Here is a 13,446-nt window from a genome sequence, read left to right on the forward strand (position 1 = left end):
CAGGCAGAAGAGCCTGAACAAAACCACTTTTACCACTCTGGATCCTGAACTGCTGCCCAGTGATCAGTCAGTTTGCGAAACCCTCCTGTAAGTGTTTCACAGCTGCTCCACTGACTCCACTGGGTTCTGCATGTGATCAGCAGCTCAGAAAGGCCCCACAGAGGTGTCTCCATCTTGCACCACAGCTCAAAACTGCTCTTTTATCGACACCCAACCTGAAGTGTAAGGTGTATTTTCAGCGCTGTCAAACAGCTTCCTGACAGGTTTGGTGCCAAGCCTATGGCAAACACCAGAAAAAGATCTCAACCTTCCACTAGTCCAGGTTGCTCGAAGCCCCATCCAACCTGGCCTTGAAGTTTTTGTACTGAGATCATCTTTGCTACACAGTGACCCAGCAAACAAAGTCAGCAGTCTGTGGCAATCTTGTTCAAAAAGTACATATATTTAATAATGATACCAAATACAGCTTGTCCCCCCTGGAATTTCCAGTATGATATTTCAGTACGTCCCTTCTGTGGTCACTGCAGTTGGACTGTACATAGCTACTGACTATGCTGAATACATGGTTACGTTTTAGCAGTGTAGTACTCATATATTCTCTATAAATATAATAAAAGATTTAACATTTGTTTTCATTCAGATTCTTACACATACTTCCTGTGTTTTCATACACAAAAAAAAAAACAAAACAGAAAAAAAAACCATGTCTCCTTCCTGCCTCCCCCAACCTTTTATTGGGTTCCAAATAAACCTGAGTTTGTAATTCAAGTCAGCATCTGCCATCTGTTCGGGTATGTGAGTCTGAAGCACACAAAGGGGGGGACTCCAGTGGTCCCTGACTTCAGTGGTCCCTGCCCACTGGCCTGGCAGCACAAACATGTTCTTAGCACGAAGAGAATGAAAATGCTCTGACGTTTATAAATGAAGGAGCTAAAATGGCCCCCTGGGATGCACAGGTGCTCTCTACAAACAGAATGCAACACTTCTTGATCTGAAAATGGATAACATTGTTTCAGGGCTGTGTTTCTTATCCTATTGGGGTTTTCAAGTGTAGCACAACTCCCTAAGAGGTGGGAGTCCTCACTCCACTCAAGGGTCCAAGATGCACATGGACTCTCCAGGACCGAACTGGTGCCAAACTCCAGTGTTGAGGGGAAGGTCTCACCTGCAGGGTGCTCTGGGCATCACTCTGCTGGTTTTTCCAGCACTGAGCAGTCCAGTTATCTGTCAGTATTTGGATTAATGTCCATTTTTTCCTGCAGATTTTGGTCTCAGACCCATGGCACACTGCAAACCAGGAACACAGGCTCAGCTATGGGCTCTGCTGGGGACCTTCTCCCCTGCCTCTGCTGCCCCTCTTGTCCCAGGCTCTCAACATCCTGCTCATGGAACTGGAAGGAAAACTTCTCAAACAGGGGTAACCCTCAGCATTTGCAGACACCAACGTGGCAGCAAAATTGTTTGTGAAAGTACGGATGCAAATAGGGCCTGGATTCCTCCCAGTGGCAAAATCCCCTCTTCCAGCAATAAGAAGACAACACCTCTGCTTCCTGGGTTTTGAAATGACATTCAGGGCTGGGAGCAGTGTGGGCCAGGGCTGCCCATGGGGGAACCAGACTGGAACAAGCTTTGCTGAGATGCTCTGAACACATAAACACGTACACAGGGGCGGTACAGATGAAAGAAAAGAGCAGTCTTTGTCTTTGGCTAAACCTTCTAATTTATAGGAAATGGTTTGAAGACAGAAACAGAACCAAAAAAATGTTGCCAACCTCTCAGATGTATCATTTACTTAGAAAAACAAGACTGGTATACAGAACATGGTGTCTTTTAAGAAAGTTAATCTTCACTGCTCGTAACAATACCCAATTTTTGGTAACCACTACATTACCAATCTTGGAGTATAAAATGGACTTGGTACAGGTTCATGTGTCCTTTATTGGTCTTTTTAATTCACTGCAGTCTCAGAGAAGCCTTCAGGTGTGTCCAATGCTGCCTTGCTGTAACAGGGGCTGATGTGGGGGTTGGCCGATTGTTTAAACACAGCCTGTTGCAATCTGGATTTCTGTTTGAAGCACCTGCTTGCAGACCCCTCATATGAAAGGAACTGGCCTTTAATGCAGTGAATTTCCACATGATGACACTTGTTTTTAAATAATCATGTTTCTTGTGACATGATTAAATCATAGTTTTCTTTATGAAAAAAAGGATTGCGTTATTACCTACTTTATGTAATTAACAGTAAAATCTGCTTTGAATTCCAATATTCCCACTTTTTCTGAATTAGACCACTCATGTCTTTATTCAAGCTTCTACCACCTTCATCTTCTCGGCAGGGCTTGTCAGCAAGCTCAGAGTATCTGGGGTTTTTCCCCTTGCCTGCCGAAGGAACAAAGCCTGCAGCAGGACCACGTGCTGTGTGGCACAGGCAGGCGGAGCAGGGACAGTCTTACCACAGATCCTGGCCCGGCATCCACAGCACCACTGATTTCCTGGAGGAACCAAACCCTCGGTGCTCACGGTTCTTCCAACCAACCTCGCTGCAACACCAGGTGAGAGCAGTGAAAATACAGATTCACGTAGCTCTTTCAGGATGTTTTACTGTACAGTCAGATGCCAAATGTGAATATTTCTTAACAACACAAGCAGAGCCCTCTTCTTTCAACTTTAATATGTAGGACAATGCCTTCCTTGCAAGCAAACCTCCAATTTCCTACGCTGCACCGCTGCAGGGTATGATGCAGTGACAGCAACATGCCTGTGGCTTTCCCTTCTTGCTTAAAGGAGAAAAAGGTTGGATCCCAGAGAAGAGCAGTGCAAATCCCAGGATGTCAGACTAACACTGGCCGCTGACAACCTCTGTGTTGAAGGAAATCTGTGTGGGGCTCATCTGCTGCAGCTGAGGCATCCTGGCTTCCAGGGGCTTTTCGCTCGCCGACTGCATGGTCTGGTTCCTCTTCCGCAGCATCTGTCCGATCCCCATCATGGGGAACCTGCCCCTGCTTTTCACACAGTTTGGGCTGCCCAGGGGGTTGCTGGGGACCAGCTGAGTAGGGGACACTGCTTCTTCCTTTGCCGGATATGCTTTTTCTTCATACGTGAACGAGACCTGGGTGGGGTGGACGGGGGACGTGCTCCCTGGGGGAAAGAGCGGCGACAGTGTCCTTTCACTTGAGCTTTTGTAAGGGAAATTCATTGGTGAGCCTAAAATTCTGTACTGGTGAGAGGGGGAAACCTGGTCTATTTGGTCCTCTCTGTCAACTGACTCGAAGGAGTGCACAATATTCAGGATGAGAGGGGAGTCCTTTGCCCGGCCCCCGATCCGGGATGGCTCCGGCTGGGGAGACTCCTGCCTCTTGAGGAGCCGGGGGGTTCTGGGGGGTGGCTGCTGGACCTCCAGGTATTCCAGGGAGCTGGAAGTGACACAGCCCATCTTGGATGCCAGGGGCTCGTGGAAAGGGCTCACCCCACCGCAGGAGTCTGCAAAGCAATGGGAGAAGGAAGCAGAAGAGCACATTGCAGTTACCAGCACTGCCTGCCCCGGTGGGCAGCGGCCCACAGCGCCTCAAACATGTTCCAGAAGAACCTGATAAATGCACCAGCTACAACAAATGGTCTGGGATACACTCAGAACCCAATTCTCTGACCCTCACTTAATACTCACACCATTGTCTCCTGGGTAGTTTATCTGTCCCTTTCCTCACAGGCAGGAAAAGTGCTTAAACTAAGGACTTGAAAAGGAAAACCACAGATATCTTCAGCTGTTTGTATTAATTATATATCCTCTAAGGCTGTGCCTGAGAAATCTCACATTTCTCCTCTCTTAGCACAACTTCGTGTGGTTCTTGCTGGGCCTGTATTCACTGACACACCTAGAGACACAGGGGAGCACAGTGAGTTAATCCCCAATGGCTCTCCTTGCATTTTGGAACAAAATCTGTTCCTGGTTTCACACATGTAAATACGGAGTAGCAGCACTGGCCAGATTCAGGCTGCTACAGTTGGAACAGATTTGCTGCATCGACTTCAGCGAGAACCTTCCTCTAGCAAGGGCCAAAAATAAATGGAACAATCTTTGCAGCATTTGGCCCAGTCACACCAAACAGCTCGTGGAGAAGATCTGCTCAGTTCCTACAGAATGCTGGCACTGCCTTATGCCAAGCTAGGCACAAGCAAGCACGTTTTGCTGCCTTGATGGAAAGCTGTCCAAGGAGCCTGATTGCCAGGTCCCCCTAATTGAATTAAGTGGTAGCTATTCCATGAGTTCCCTCGGTCTCAAATCATCTGAAAAGGGTCTAACATCATTTAGCTCTGCCAGCGCTCAGGTCACAGCCACAAATCTCACAGGTATTTCTTGTGGAGGGATGGTCTTGTCAGGGGTTGAGACCTGAATGGATGAACAGGATGAAATCTCACACTTGTCTGGCAAAAGCAGGACTAGTTGGATCTGACCAGTTTCTTTCGAAAACTGGCCAAAATAATTTGACTATTTAAGATGTGTCAAAACATAGTTTCCATAAGCAGAGAAATGCTTTAGCTGAGATCTGCATGATTTTCAGGTTTCAGATCAAAAAAGCAGGGAAAAACATAAAGAAGGAAGGAATAAACAAGATTTACTTCCCCCTGCGCCTTCCTCCCAAAAGGGACAACAAATCTGAGCAAAATGGGCATTTTAAGTGGCTTTTTTTTACATTTTTCACAAGAAGTGCATCCCATTTCTGACCAGCTCTCTGGACTCCTGCCCCTTTGCAGCAGGGTGCTCGTGCTGCCACACAAACACTTATTTGGACGTTTTTTCTCACGTTGAGCACAACAAATGATAAATTATCAAGTCATGAGAATGAGCATGAAAGCATCACAAGCCACCACTCTGAACAACCCCTGACGCCACAGTAAATGTTTTACATCACTCTATCTCCCCACACTGCTCTGTAGTGACCTCCCCTCATTCAGTTCCTTATTTAACATCACCTTCCTGCTCCTCAGTGTCTCCCATCCAGGTGTGCACTCCCCACACCCCATTTTCCCTGCTGGCTCCCCTTTTCCTGCACTCCTTTCTCTCCCCTCCTTTTGCCAGCAGCTTTCACCCAGCCCTCTCAGGCTGCCCTTTGTGATTAATGCTCTGCTCTCCTCCGGCTGTCACATCTTTTCCTTTCCCTGCTCATGCCTTCCTCCCTCCTTTTGCTGATGGGAAATTGCTGAGGTTGGCAGTCCCACCTGCCTTTCCTTGAGGCTGCCTCTTTCCCATTCCTCCACCATCAACTCCTCCCAGGGACTCCTCGAGGTCAGGGATTCTCCCGTGCTGCTCCTTAGCCCCCTCTCAGGAAAACACAGTGGCTGGTAGGAAGAAGTTTGGCTACCAGCTCTGGTTCCCCAGTGATCCGGGGTGGGTGGTGATGCTTTCAAAACACCAGCGTGAGTGTGGATGGCTTTGTGTGAGGACGTGTAAATACAGAAAGCAACTGGCTTTTTAAAGCACTGCAGGAATTCTGTCAAACACAGAAAGTGAGGATTCCTGACTGCTGAGTGCCATCATGGTCTCCTCAGGGCGTTTCATTCCCCGTGTGCCGACACTACCCAGGCCTCTTTCCCACACCACCCCCAGAGCTGACAGGGGATGCAAAGCCAGAGCCTCCCAAACACACAACACACAGGGCAGGACAGGCTCAGTAACACCACACCACACATGCACACACGGACCCACCGCTGGCCTTTCTCCCACTGACCTTTCTCCGGACCCCCAGCCTTGGTGACTTTCCGGTCCTTCAGCAGAGCCTTGGTGTTCTGGATCTGTGAGATAAGACAGGAAGAAGGCTGTCTATATGAAACTGGACTTTTCTCAGTTTTCTTTGGGAGCTGACGGTGAAGAATCTCCCCTTTCTTTTCTTGCTCTTTGAGTTTTTTGTCCTTTAGGTTGTAAAACAAACAAGAACAATTTGGTTTACTCAAGGGAAGTTTCAGTGACCCCCAGACCTACAAGGCGGATTAAGTACTATGTATTTACAAGGAACTTATTCTGACTACTCCGAGTAACTTCACCCTCCATGTCTCATTTTCCTCTCATCAGTTTGCCACGATTTCATGGCTCCCATCTGCTCTGACATTCAGGCAGTGTGAAAGCTGGTTTTGGAAAATTAAAGGAAAAGGAAAGCTTTTCTCTTGGAGCAAGCAGATAAAGGTTTGCGCTCCTCCATACCTGAAATACCCTACTTAAGCACCACAAAAGGTCTTTGATTTCTCTCACTCCCTCTGACATTTAAAAAGGTGAGCTGCAAAGTTTTAAAGAAGTTTAAAGCCTGTGGGTAATTTATCTTCTGTCCAGACAAGATCTGGAGGAATACAGCCCTTGCTTTTACAGCATCTCTGCAACTGCACAAGACATCGAGGGGGAGAAAATTACTGAGTCATCCCTTCCCTAAGCCCTAACTCCTGGCCATGATGGGGAAGGCAGCTGAAGGTGGGACTGCAAGAGCAAGATAGGTTTGATGTCCAGTGATGACAGAGGGAAAACAAAACCTGGGAGCAGGATTCTGAAGAGGCAACCAATTTTCAAAGTACTGTTTTACAATGAAAATTCATTGCATCTTCTTTCAGCCACTGGATTCAGCAAAGTGCTTAACACCCTTTACTGCCACTGATTTCTATTGTCTTATTTCACATTAAAAAAAAAAGTTTCGTTTGGTTTGGGGTTGTTTTTGTGGTTGCAGTTCTCATTTAAATAATATGTTTTGCTGCATCTGATTAAAAGGTCCCTGTAAGTACAAGTCTTTTTTAAAAACTGAAGGGAAGTTCCTTCCCCCAATTATGTGCCCATGTTTTTCTGATAATTATGCACTGCCAGTCTTGATTTTCTTTTGCAAGCTCACTCATAGACTGTGGAGTCTATGAAAAGCCTCAAAGTCAAGTGCACAAAAACCTGCGAGAGGAAAAGAAAGATGCAGAAGACAACTTGGGTTCTCCTGGGCCACAAAACAGCCCTGGAAGAAAAACCAGACACTGAAGAGGCAAAAATCTGGACTCATAATGAGCATTCCCAGCTCAGATGGAGCCTGGCTCCCTGCACAGATGGTGCCTGGGCACTGCTGGGCTCATTAACCTTTCAGGAGTTACAGAGTTGGAAAGAAGACCTGAACCCCAAACTAAAGTTTTCAGTGTTATTACAGACATGGTTAGGCAGGTGACTTGGGAGAACAAGGACCTGAGACCCTCTGTGAGCTCCTCGCTGGCTTCACCTCAGCTTCCCTCGTGCACGTGGTTTTTGCCCCCATCCATCCCTTATCTCCTCCAATTCCTTTCCCTCTGGCTAGCTGCAGCTAGCTGACCCTTCCACAGCCACAAAGGAGCCCCTCATGGAGCTGTACACCTTTGTCTAGCTTTGGAGGTGCCTGTCCATGCTGTGCTTGGAGCAGCACAGTGGCAGATCAGGCCCTGCACCATCCCTCCTGATGAGGGTGAGGTGGTAACAACAGCAAAAACAACAGCAGCAATACTACTACTAATAATGCTGTGGGAATATCACCCTGCCACAGTCAGTGGCAGGTGCACAGCTAATTCTGAGCCCACCACACTGTTTTTCCTCCCACGGCTCTGAAACTCTGCTGCCGAGTTCAGCAGAGACCGGGCTCTCCCCAGGATCTTTTTATAAAGGTACTTGTGAGGATGAGACTAAGTGGTGACTATATTAAGCCCACAGGAGCCAATCAAGACTGTCAGGAGCTATCTGCTATTCTGGATAGGTGAGGAACAATCTGCGTGCTGGTTGCTGCAGCCTCTGTCTGAGTGCAGGACGTTCCAGGGCTGCAGTATTTTTAGCCTGATGGTGCATGAGCCAAGCTGCAGCTCCTCACCTGCCCAGTGCTCCTGCCTTTGCCCTCACCCTGCTGGTATATTCTCTCAGGCACAGCAACACAGCCACTCCGCACAATGAAAGCGCCCCTGGCAAGGGAAATTCACATATCCGGTGCTGGCAATTAATTCCCTCACACTGGATGAACACTGCAAATAGTCTTAGAAGTATTTTTAAAACTACTAACGTTGCTCCTTAATGACCACGGTTGTGAGAGGCTCAGGACCAAAGCGCTGAACTCCCAAGGTGCCACACACTTACATTTGAAAAGGGAAGGAAGGTTCGTTCAGGGGAGCTATGGAAGTTCCCTCTGCACTGCAGAGTGCACGGCCGTGTCCCGCTGTCCCACAATGCAGGAGCTGTACCGGTATGTTACACTTGAATAGGTTGGGAATTACATCATCCTCTGCTATTTCCTGTCCTGACCTTGACCCTCAAACCTACTCTTAGTCCCAGCAATGGATTTGAAAGGCAGATAAAGGATATTTGCCTTGGCCACGACTGAAGTGGTGATAGGACAAGAACACCAGTTTTTAAAAATCGCGAATTCCAAGTCTGAGCCCACTAGCTCCCCTGGATTCACTGAAGGGACAGCCATACATCCCAAGCCCACTTCCACAAAAAAAAAGAGAGATGGAGAGAGCCACAGAATCCTGCCTGCCTCCCTGTCCCTGCACAGCCCATCCGTGCTGAGCACCTCAGTGACACCAGCCTGGAAACAGTCTGGGTACTTCACACCCACGGCAGCCTTGGCCCCTCTCGAGACCCGGTGGAGAAGAGGGGCAGGACATGACCACTGCCCACGTGCCCCTGCCTGCCCCAGCTGCTGGCAGCCCCTCCTGAAGCCAAGTCCTTACTTCCCATCGCTGGAGAGAGGTGGGAGAAATTCCATCGTCTGCTGAAGCCGTAGCTGACCATCCCTCCCCCTGCTATTCCCATGGCAACCTGCAGCTCTGCTGCGGTGCAGTGCCTGCCTAGGGACCAGTGGTTCCCAATTCCTGCTCTGGAAATGGTGAGGAGGGATAAGGGGATTCCATCTCCAGCTCACGAACCTTCCTGAGCTTACAAAACCCCTTCCCCTGAGTCCCAGTGGCACCCACTGAGCTGGACACTGCCAGAGCTGTGTTACTCCCACATGGAGGCATCTTAGGAGAGATGTCTGCCTTAGTTACAAATGGCAGCAGCATCCCAGGCTGTGCATTCACCCCTGTGTGCTGCTTCACCTGTTCTGCTACAGTAAAAGTAACATAACCCCACGTGTAAGTACAGCTGAAATGACAGAAAACACTGTACAATCAGAGAATGGGTTGAAAGGGACCTTAGAGCCCATCTCCATCCCCTGCCATGGACAGGGACACCGTTCCCTAGCCCAGGTTGCTGCAAGCCCCATCCAACTTGGCCTGCACTTCCATGCTCAGCTGTGCCCATGCAGCAGGAGAACAGACTGGGTTATTATCATTATTCTTGCAGTGTCTGCACAGTGAGTGCATCCTGGTAACTACTCCAAGAAAGACATGACACCCCCTCATCCTCTAAACAGCTGCCCTGGGACTAACTCCGAGTGCAGGAGAGGCTTTGGAGGGAGCTTCTATCCCTAAGCATGCCGACAAACCAACCTGGGGCCATACCCCGGCACTGCTGTTAGTTTTCAGTTTTCCTGAGAGAAGTAAACTTCCCGGGCAGGCCTTGCTCAGCCTCCCCTGCACGGGAGCAGAAGCTGTGAGCCGATCCCTGGAGAGTGCAGAACCCCAGAGCGCAGTGGCTCTGTCACTGCACAGGGAAGTGACACCAGCAGCCTGTCCAGGGAGAACCAAGATGCTCCATGCAGTATCTGCAGCATTCAACTCCCGGTACCTGCTGCTGTTTCCAGGGAATGTTGCCCTGCCACAGCCTGAATAAGCTGTGAGAGCTTTGTGAGATATCATATTCATTGAGTCTATCCACTGCTGATCCATTTCAAGTAAGATGGTTTTGATTTGCTCAAGACAAGAATAAGTACTTTGCCCTGATATTTCCATGTGGCTTGCAGTTCAGCTTGTCTTGCAAGCAGCCTTTATAATAAACAAAACCAGCCACGACACAAATCTGCCCCTGCAATTAGATCATCAATCCAGTGCTGAGGAGCAGCTTTTGAAACAGGCAGACTCCTCAAGAATGCTGCTCTTTGTGTTGGCAGGGAAGACTTGCACAGCTCATATTACTCCTGTAATTTTAGTGCTTGGCAAAGAATCAGCCAGGGAAGAAAAATCCTGCTATGGTTTAATACAAAATACCTTCTCTGCTTGCAGGCAAGAAGACAAGAGACCAATGGAGCAAAAGGTTGAATCTTTTGTCTGCCCAGGGGAATTCCTTCATGATGCAGTGGGCTGATCCTGCATCACTTCTGCTAAGCAGCAGAGAAAATTAAAGAGTGTTGTGATAATACAGTTTCACTGTCCCGGCAGCCAAGCCAGGGTTGGCCCAGGACACCAGGAGGGTCACCCGGGCTGTCACTCAGCTCTCTGCCCTACACCAGCAAGGTCTCAAGGCTCAAAGCCTCAAAAACACTCAGTCTTTATCGTTTTATAACGCCAGCAACTTGCACCCCAGAATGAAGCTATGGAGCCCCGAGTTTGCATCATTTTGCTGAACAGAGATTTAAAAACATTTAATTTCTTACAAAACCCTGAAAGTCACCTTTCTATTTCCTTTCTAGGGGGTTGCTATTTGTTTCTTCGAAAAGAAATAAAGGGTTATTTGTCCTGCACAGGCAGGACCACAGGTCTTTTTTTTCTCCACAGGTCCACAACCCCATCACCTAAATCACAATCACCAAGGATGCTCAGATTCAATCTGCTTTCAAAGCACTTCAACAAGCTTTGGTGAGCTTTACCTCATAGGAGTCTTTATTTGCCTTGTACTTTTCTATCTGGTATAGCTGGTTCTTGTGGCAAATACTGTCCTGGCCTTCAGCCTTCTGTGGAGAGGAAAGCACAGAAAAGTAAAATACGTAAGATAATTAGAGAAAACCAACGTTCAATTACCATACCCACTCTTGGCATTCAGTGGAGGAGCATCGGCTTACAGGGATGATGGATTTGGTCCATTACATTTTAAATATCATTGGTGGCATCACCATTAATGTGAAAAGAACTGAGGAAAAAAAAAAACTAAGAAGCTGTTGTCAAATTGGAAGGGCCAAGCCATGCTCAGGGGCCAGGGAGATTAGATCAAGTAAAACTTTCAGCTGAGTTTTCACTTAAAGAAGCTTAAGAGGTCTTAAGCTTCCTCTTGATCTCCTGAATCAAATGACATTGTGTTACTGGTATTCCAAGCAGCAGAACTATCTCAACACAGGGACACAGCACTTCACATCACACACCAAAGGCTCTGCATGCCACCAGTTTGCTTTCTGCAGGATAACTGCCCTCCCTGCAGTTACAACTTCCTCGTGAGGGGAACAGGAGTGACAGGCACTGATCTCTGTGGTGACCAGGGACAGGGAATGGCTGGAGCTGTCGGGAAGGGTTAGGTTGGATATCAGGAAAAGGTTTTTCCCCCAGAGGGTGCTGGGCACTGCCCAGGCTCCCCAGGGAACGGGCACAGCCCTGCAGAGCTCCAGGAGCGTTTGGACAGCGCTGCCAGGGATGCACAGGGTGGGATTGTTGGGGTGTCTGTGCAGGGCCAGGAGCTGGACCGGACGGTCCTTGGGATATTCTGTGGTTCTGTGAGATCAAATGCCAGCAAACCAGGACAATTTTAGCCTTTTTTTTCCCCTCCTCCCCCAGCAGTGGCACGAGGCAGTGCTCACCCTGAGGCTGGCCAGGTAGCGCTCCAGCTTCTTGTTGAGCAGGAAGTAGATGGCCAGCGTGTGACTGGCCCTGTTGGAGAGCACAGTGTTGATGACATCGCTGTTCTTGTAGCCCAGCTTCTCAGTCATGTGCAGCAGGACGCTCTGGCTGAGGTCCTCCAGGTGAATCCTGCACAGGGAGAGGCAGAGCAGGATTTTTGGACCGTCCTCCCAGTGACAGAGCCTCGGGGGGATGAGGCAGAGCGTCAAGAAGAGGCCCCAAGGGCTCGGTAACACAGGGGTGATTAGTTCCATTCTCCCACGAGCAGGCAGGGAAAGGAGAGATATCTGGGAACCACAGGAACTGCAGGAAGCTGAATGATCAGGACTCTGTCCACTGTGTCCATCCCTGATGGGAAATGGCACCATGATGCTCAGGCCATTTGTTACCCTCCATCTGACCCTGAAGACCATCCCGACGATCCATCTGGTTTTGAAAGGAAAGAGGTAAAACCCAACCCAGATCTGGCTCTCTGCAAAGCCCCTTTCCTTGTAATCAAACAGCACTGAGCTGAGCTTCACCCCCTTACCTGCTGCACAGCATCCATGCACTAATTAGCTAGGGAATTTCCTGCTGGAGAAAGGGGATGTACAGGGTTATTCCAGCAGCTCAGAATGGCAACACTGCTGTTACACTCCTGTCACAAGCACAAGCCATGTTTATGTCTCTCTCTTCTATAAAGTCTGGAACAGTCTCAGCCAAGGCAAGAAAAGCAGTACAGAAGTCTTGTGGAAATGCCAAAGCATTGGCTCAGTCTGAGTTAAAACCAGATTTTTCCAAAGAACTCTGCTCCTATTTAGACCTCTAAATGGGCTGGCCAGCTTCCCAGAGGTACCCGTCAGCTCCCATCCATCTCCAGAGAAATGCTGGGTTTCAGCTGTTTCTAGAGGATATTCCTCACTCCTAATACCAAGCCTAATATCAGAGGGAGCTTATTTTGCAAGCTTCCCCCTTCCAAGGGATCCCTCCCCACCTTTCCCACTCCTGCCCCAGCTCTGATGTACAGGACTCAGACAAGATGTGAAACACAGTCTGGGAAATCTCAAATAACTCGTTCCCTTTGTTCCCTGTGCTTATGAACACTTGTTCTGCCCCTAAGGAATGCTTGGGGTTGGGTTTTTTTTTTCCCCAAGCTCAAAAGCAAAACTTATCTTGGCCACTGCAGGTTGAGACATCTGGGCAGCAAAAGAAATTCAAGCAATTTCAACTTGAAGTGCTCAGCAAAATGGGAAATTTTTGCTTGCCTTCAGGGAATTTCTTTAACAAAAGCAAGCTTATGAAAAGCTTGGGAAAATATTCTCCTGAAAATGCAGTTTCTGCTGTTCTCCCACCTTATCTCCATGCTCTTCCCCTTCCTACCACGCTCCTGTCTTGGGAACAATGGGTGTTACCCCCAGAGCAGTGGAAGGGCACTGCAAGAACGTAACACCACTCCTTCAGTGTTGATTAAGAGAAGAATTGATTCTTTGCAAATTCAGCAGTGGGTTTTCCACACACTATTTCACCACACCTTACCCATATCTGCACACTGAGGAAAAATAGGAGAAATTTCATGGAAGCTGACTCTAGTGGTACTTTCTGAGACAAGCTCAAAAGGAGCCAGGCCACGTCTTTAAAATATTTAAAACTTTGCAGATTATTTTCCCTATAAAGCTCCAGTATGACAAAGTCTAAGTAGGTCAAGCCTGAGGCAACAACTAAATGAAACAAAAGTAATATTATTAAGAAAGAAAGAAAGAAAGAAAGAAAGAAAGAAAGAAAGAAAGAAAG

At 48.2% G+C, this 13,446-nt stretch overlaps 1 protein-coding gene across 2 annotated transcripts; it reads right to left on the reverse strand.

Moving 5' to 3' along the window:
- Positions 1 to 421: 421 nt before the first annotated feature.
- Positions 422 to 13,419, reverse strand: LOC121672347 (hormonally up-regulated neu tumor-associated kinase-like). Of its 2 annotated transcripts, none has more exons than XM_042044968.1 (4): positions 11,637 to 13,419; positions 10,719 to 10,802; positions 5,727 to 5,907; positions 422 to 3,480 (listed from the first exon to the last, which is right to left on the reverse strand). In XM_042044968.1, exons 1-4 carry the CDS (start codon positions 12,087 to 12,089, stop codon positions 2,837 to 2,839), a joined length of 1,362 nt encoding a protein of 453 aa, XP_041900902.1. In that variant the 5' UTR covers positions 12,090 to 13,419; the 3' UTR covers positions 422 to 2,836. The 2 variants fall into 2 exon arrangements, with proteins under 2 accessions (XP_041900902.1, XP_041900903.1); XM_042044969.1 differs by having other exon boundaries at positions 5,727 to 5,790; positions 11,637 to 13,416.
- Between the last annotated feature and the right edge of the window lie 27 nt (positions 13,420 to 13,446).

This window comes from Corvus kubaryi, unplaced genomic scaffold (assembly GCF_017639235.1).
Source record: "Corvus kubaryi isolate FWS band 111438036 unplaced genomic scaffold, C.kubaryi_AGA036_p1.0 50768, whole genome shotgun sequence".
NCBI lineage: Eukaryota > Metazoa > Chordata > Aves > Passeriformes > Corvidae > Corvus > Corvus kubaryi.

Coding starts and splice junctions, on each gene's coding strand:
- LOC121672347 (XM_042044968.1), bottom strand. CDS start 12,089: ATGGTCTTCAGGGTCAGATGGAGGGTAACAAATGGCCTGAGCATCATG. Junction 5,908..10,718: donor CAAATAAAGACTCCTATGAG/GTAAAGCTCACC, acceptor TACAACCTAAAG/GACAAAAAACTCAAAGAGCA. Junction 3,481..5,726: donor GGCTGGGGGTCCGGAGAAAG/GTCAGTGGGAGA, acceptor ATTGCTTTGCAG/ACTCCTGCGGTGGGGTGAGC.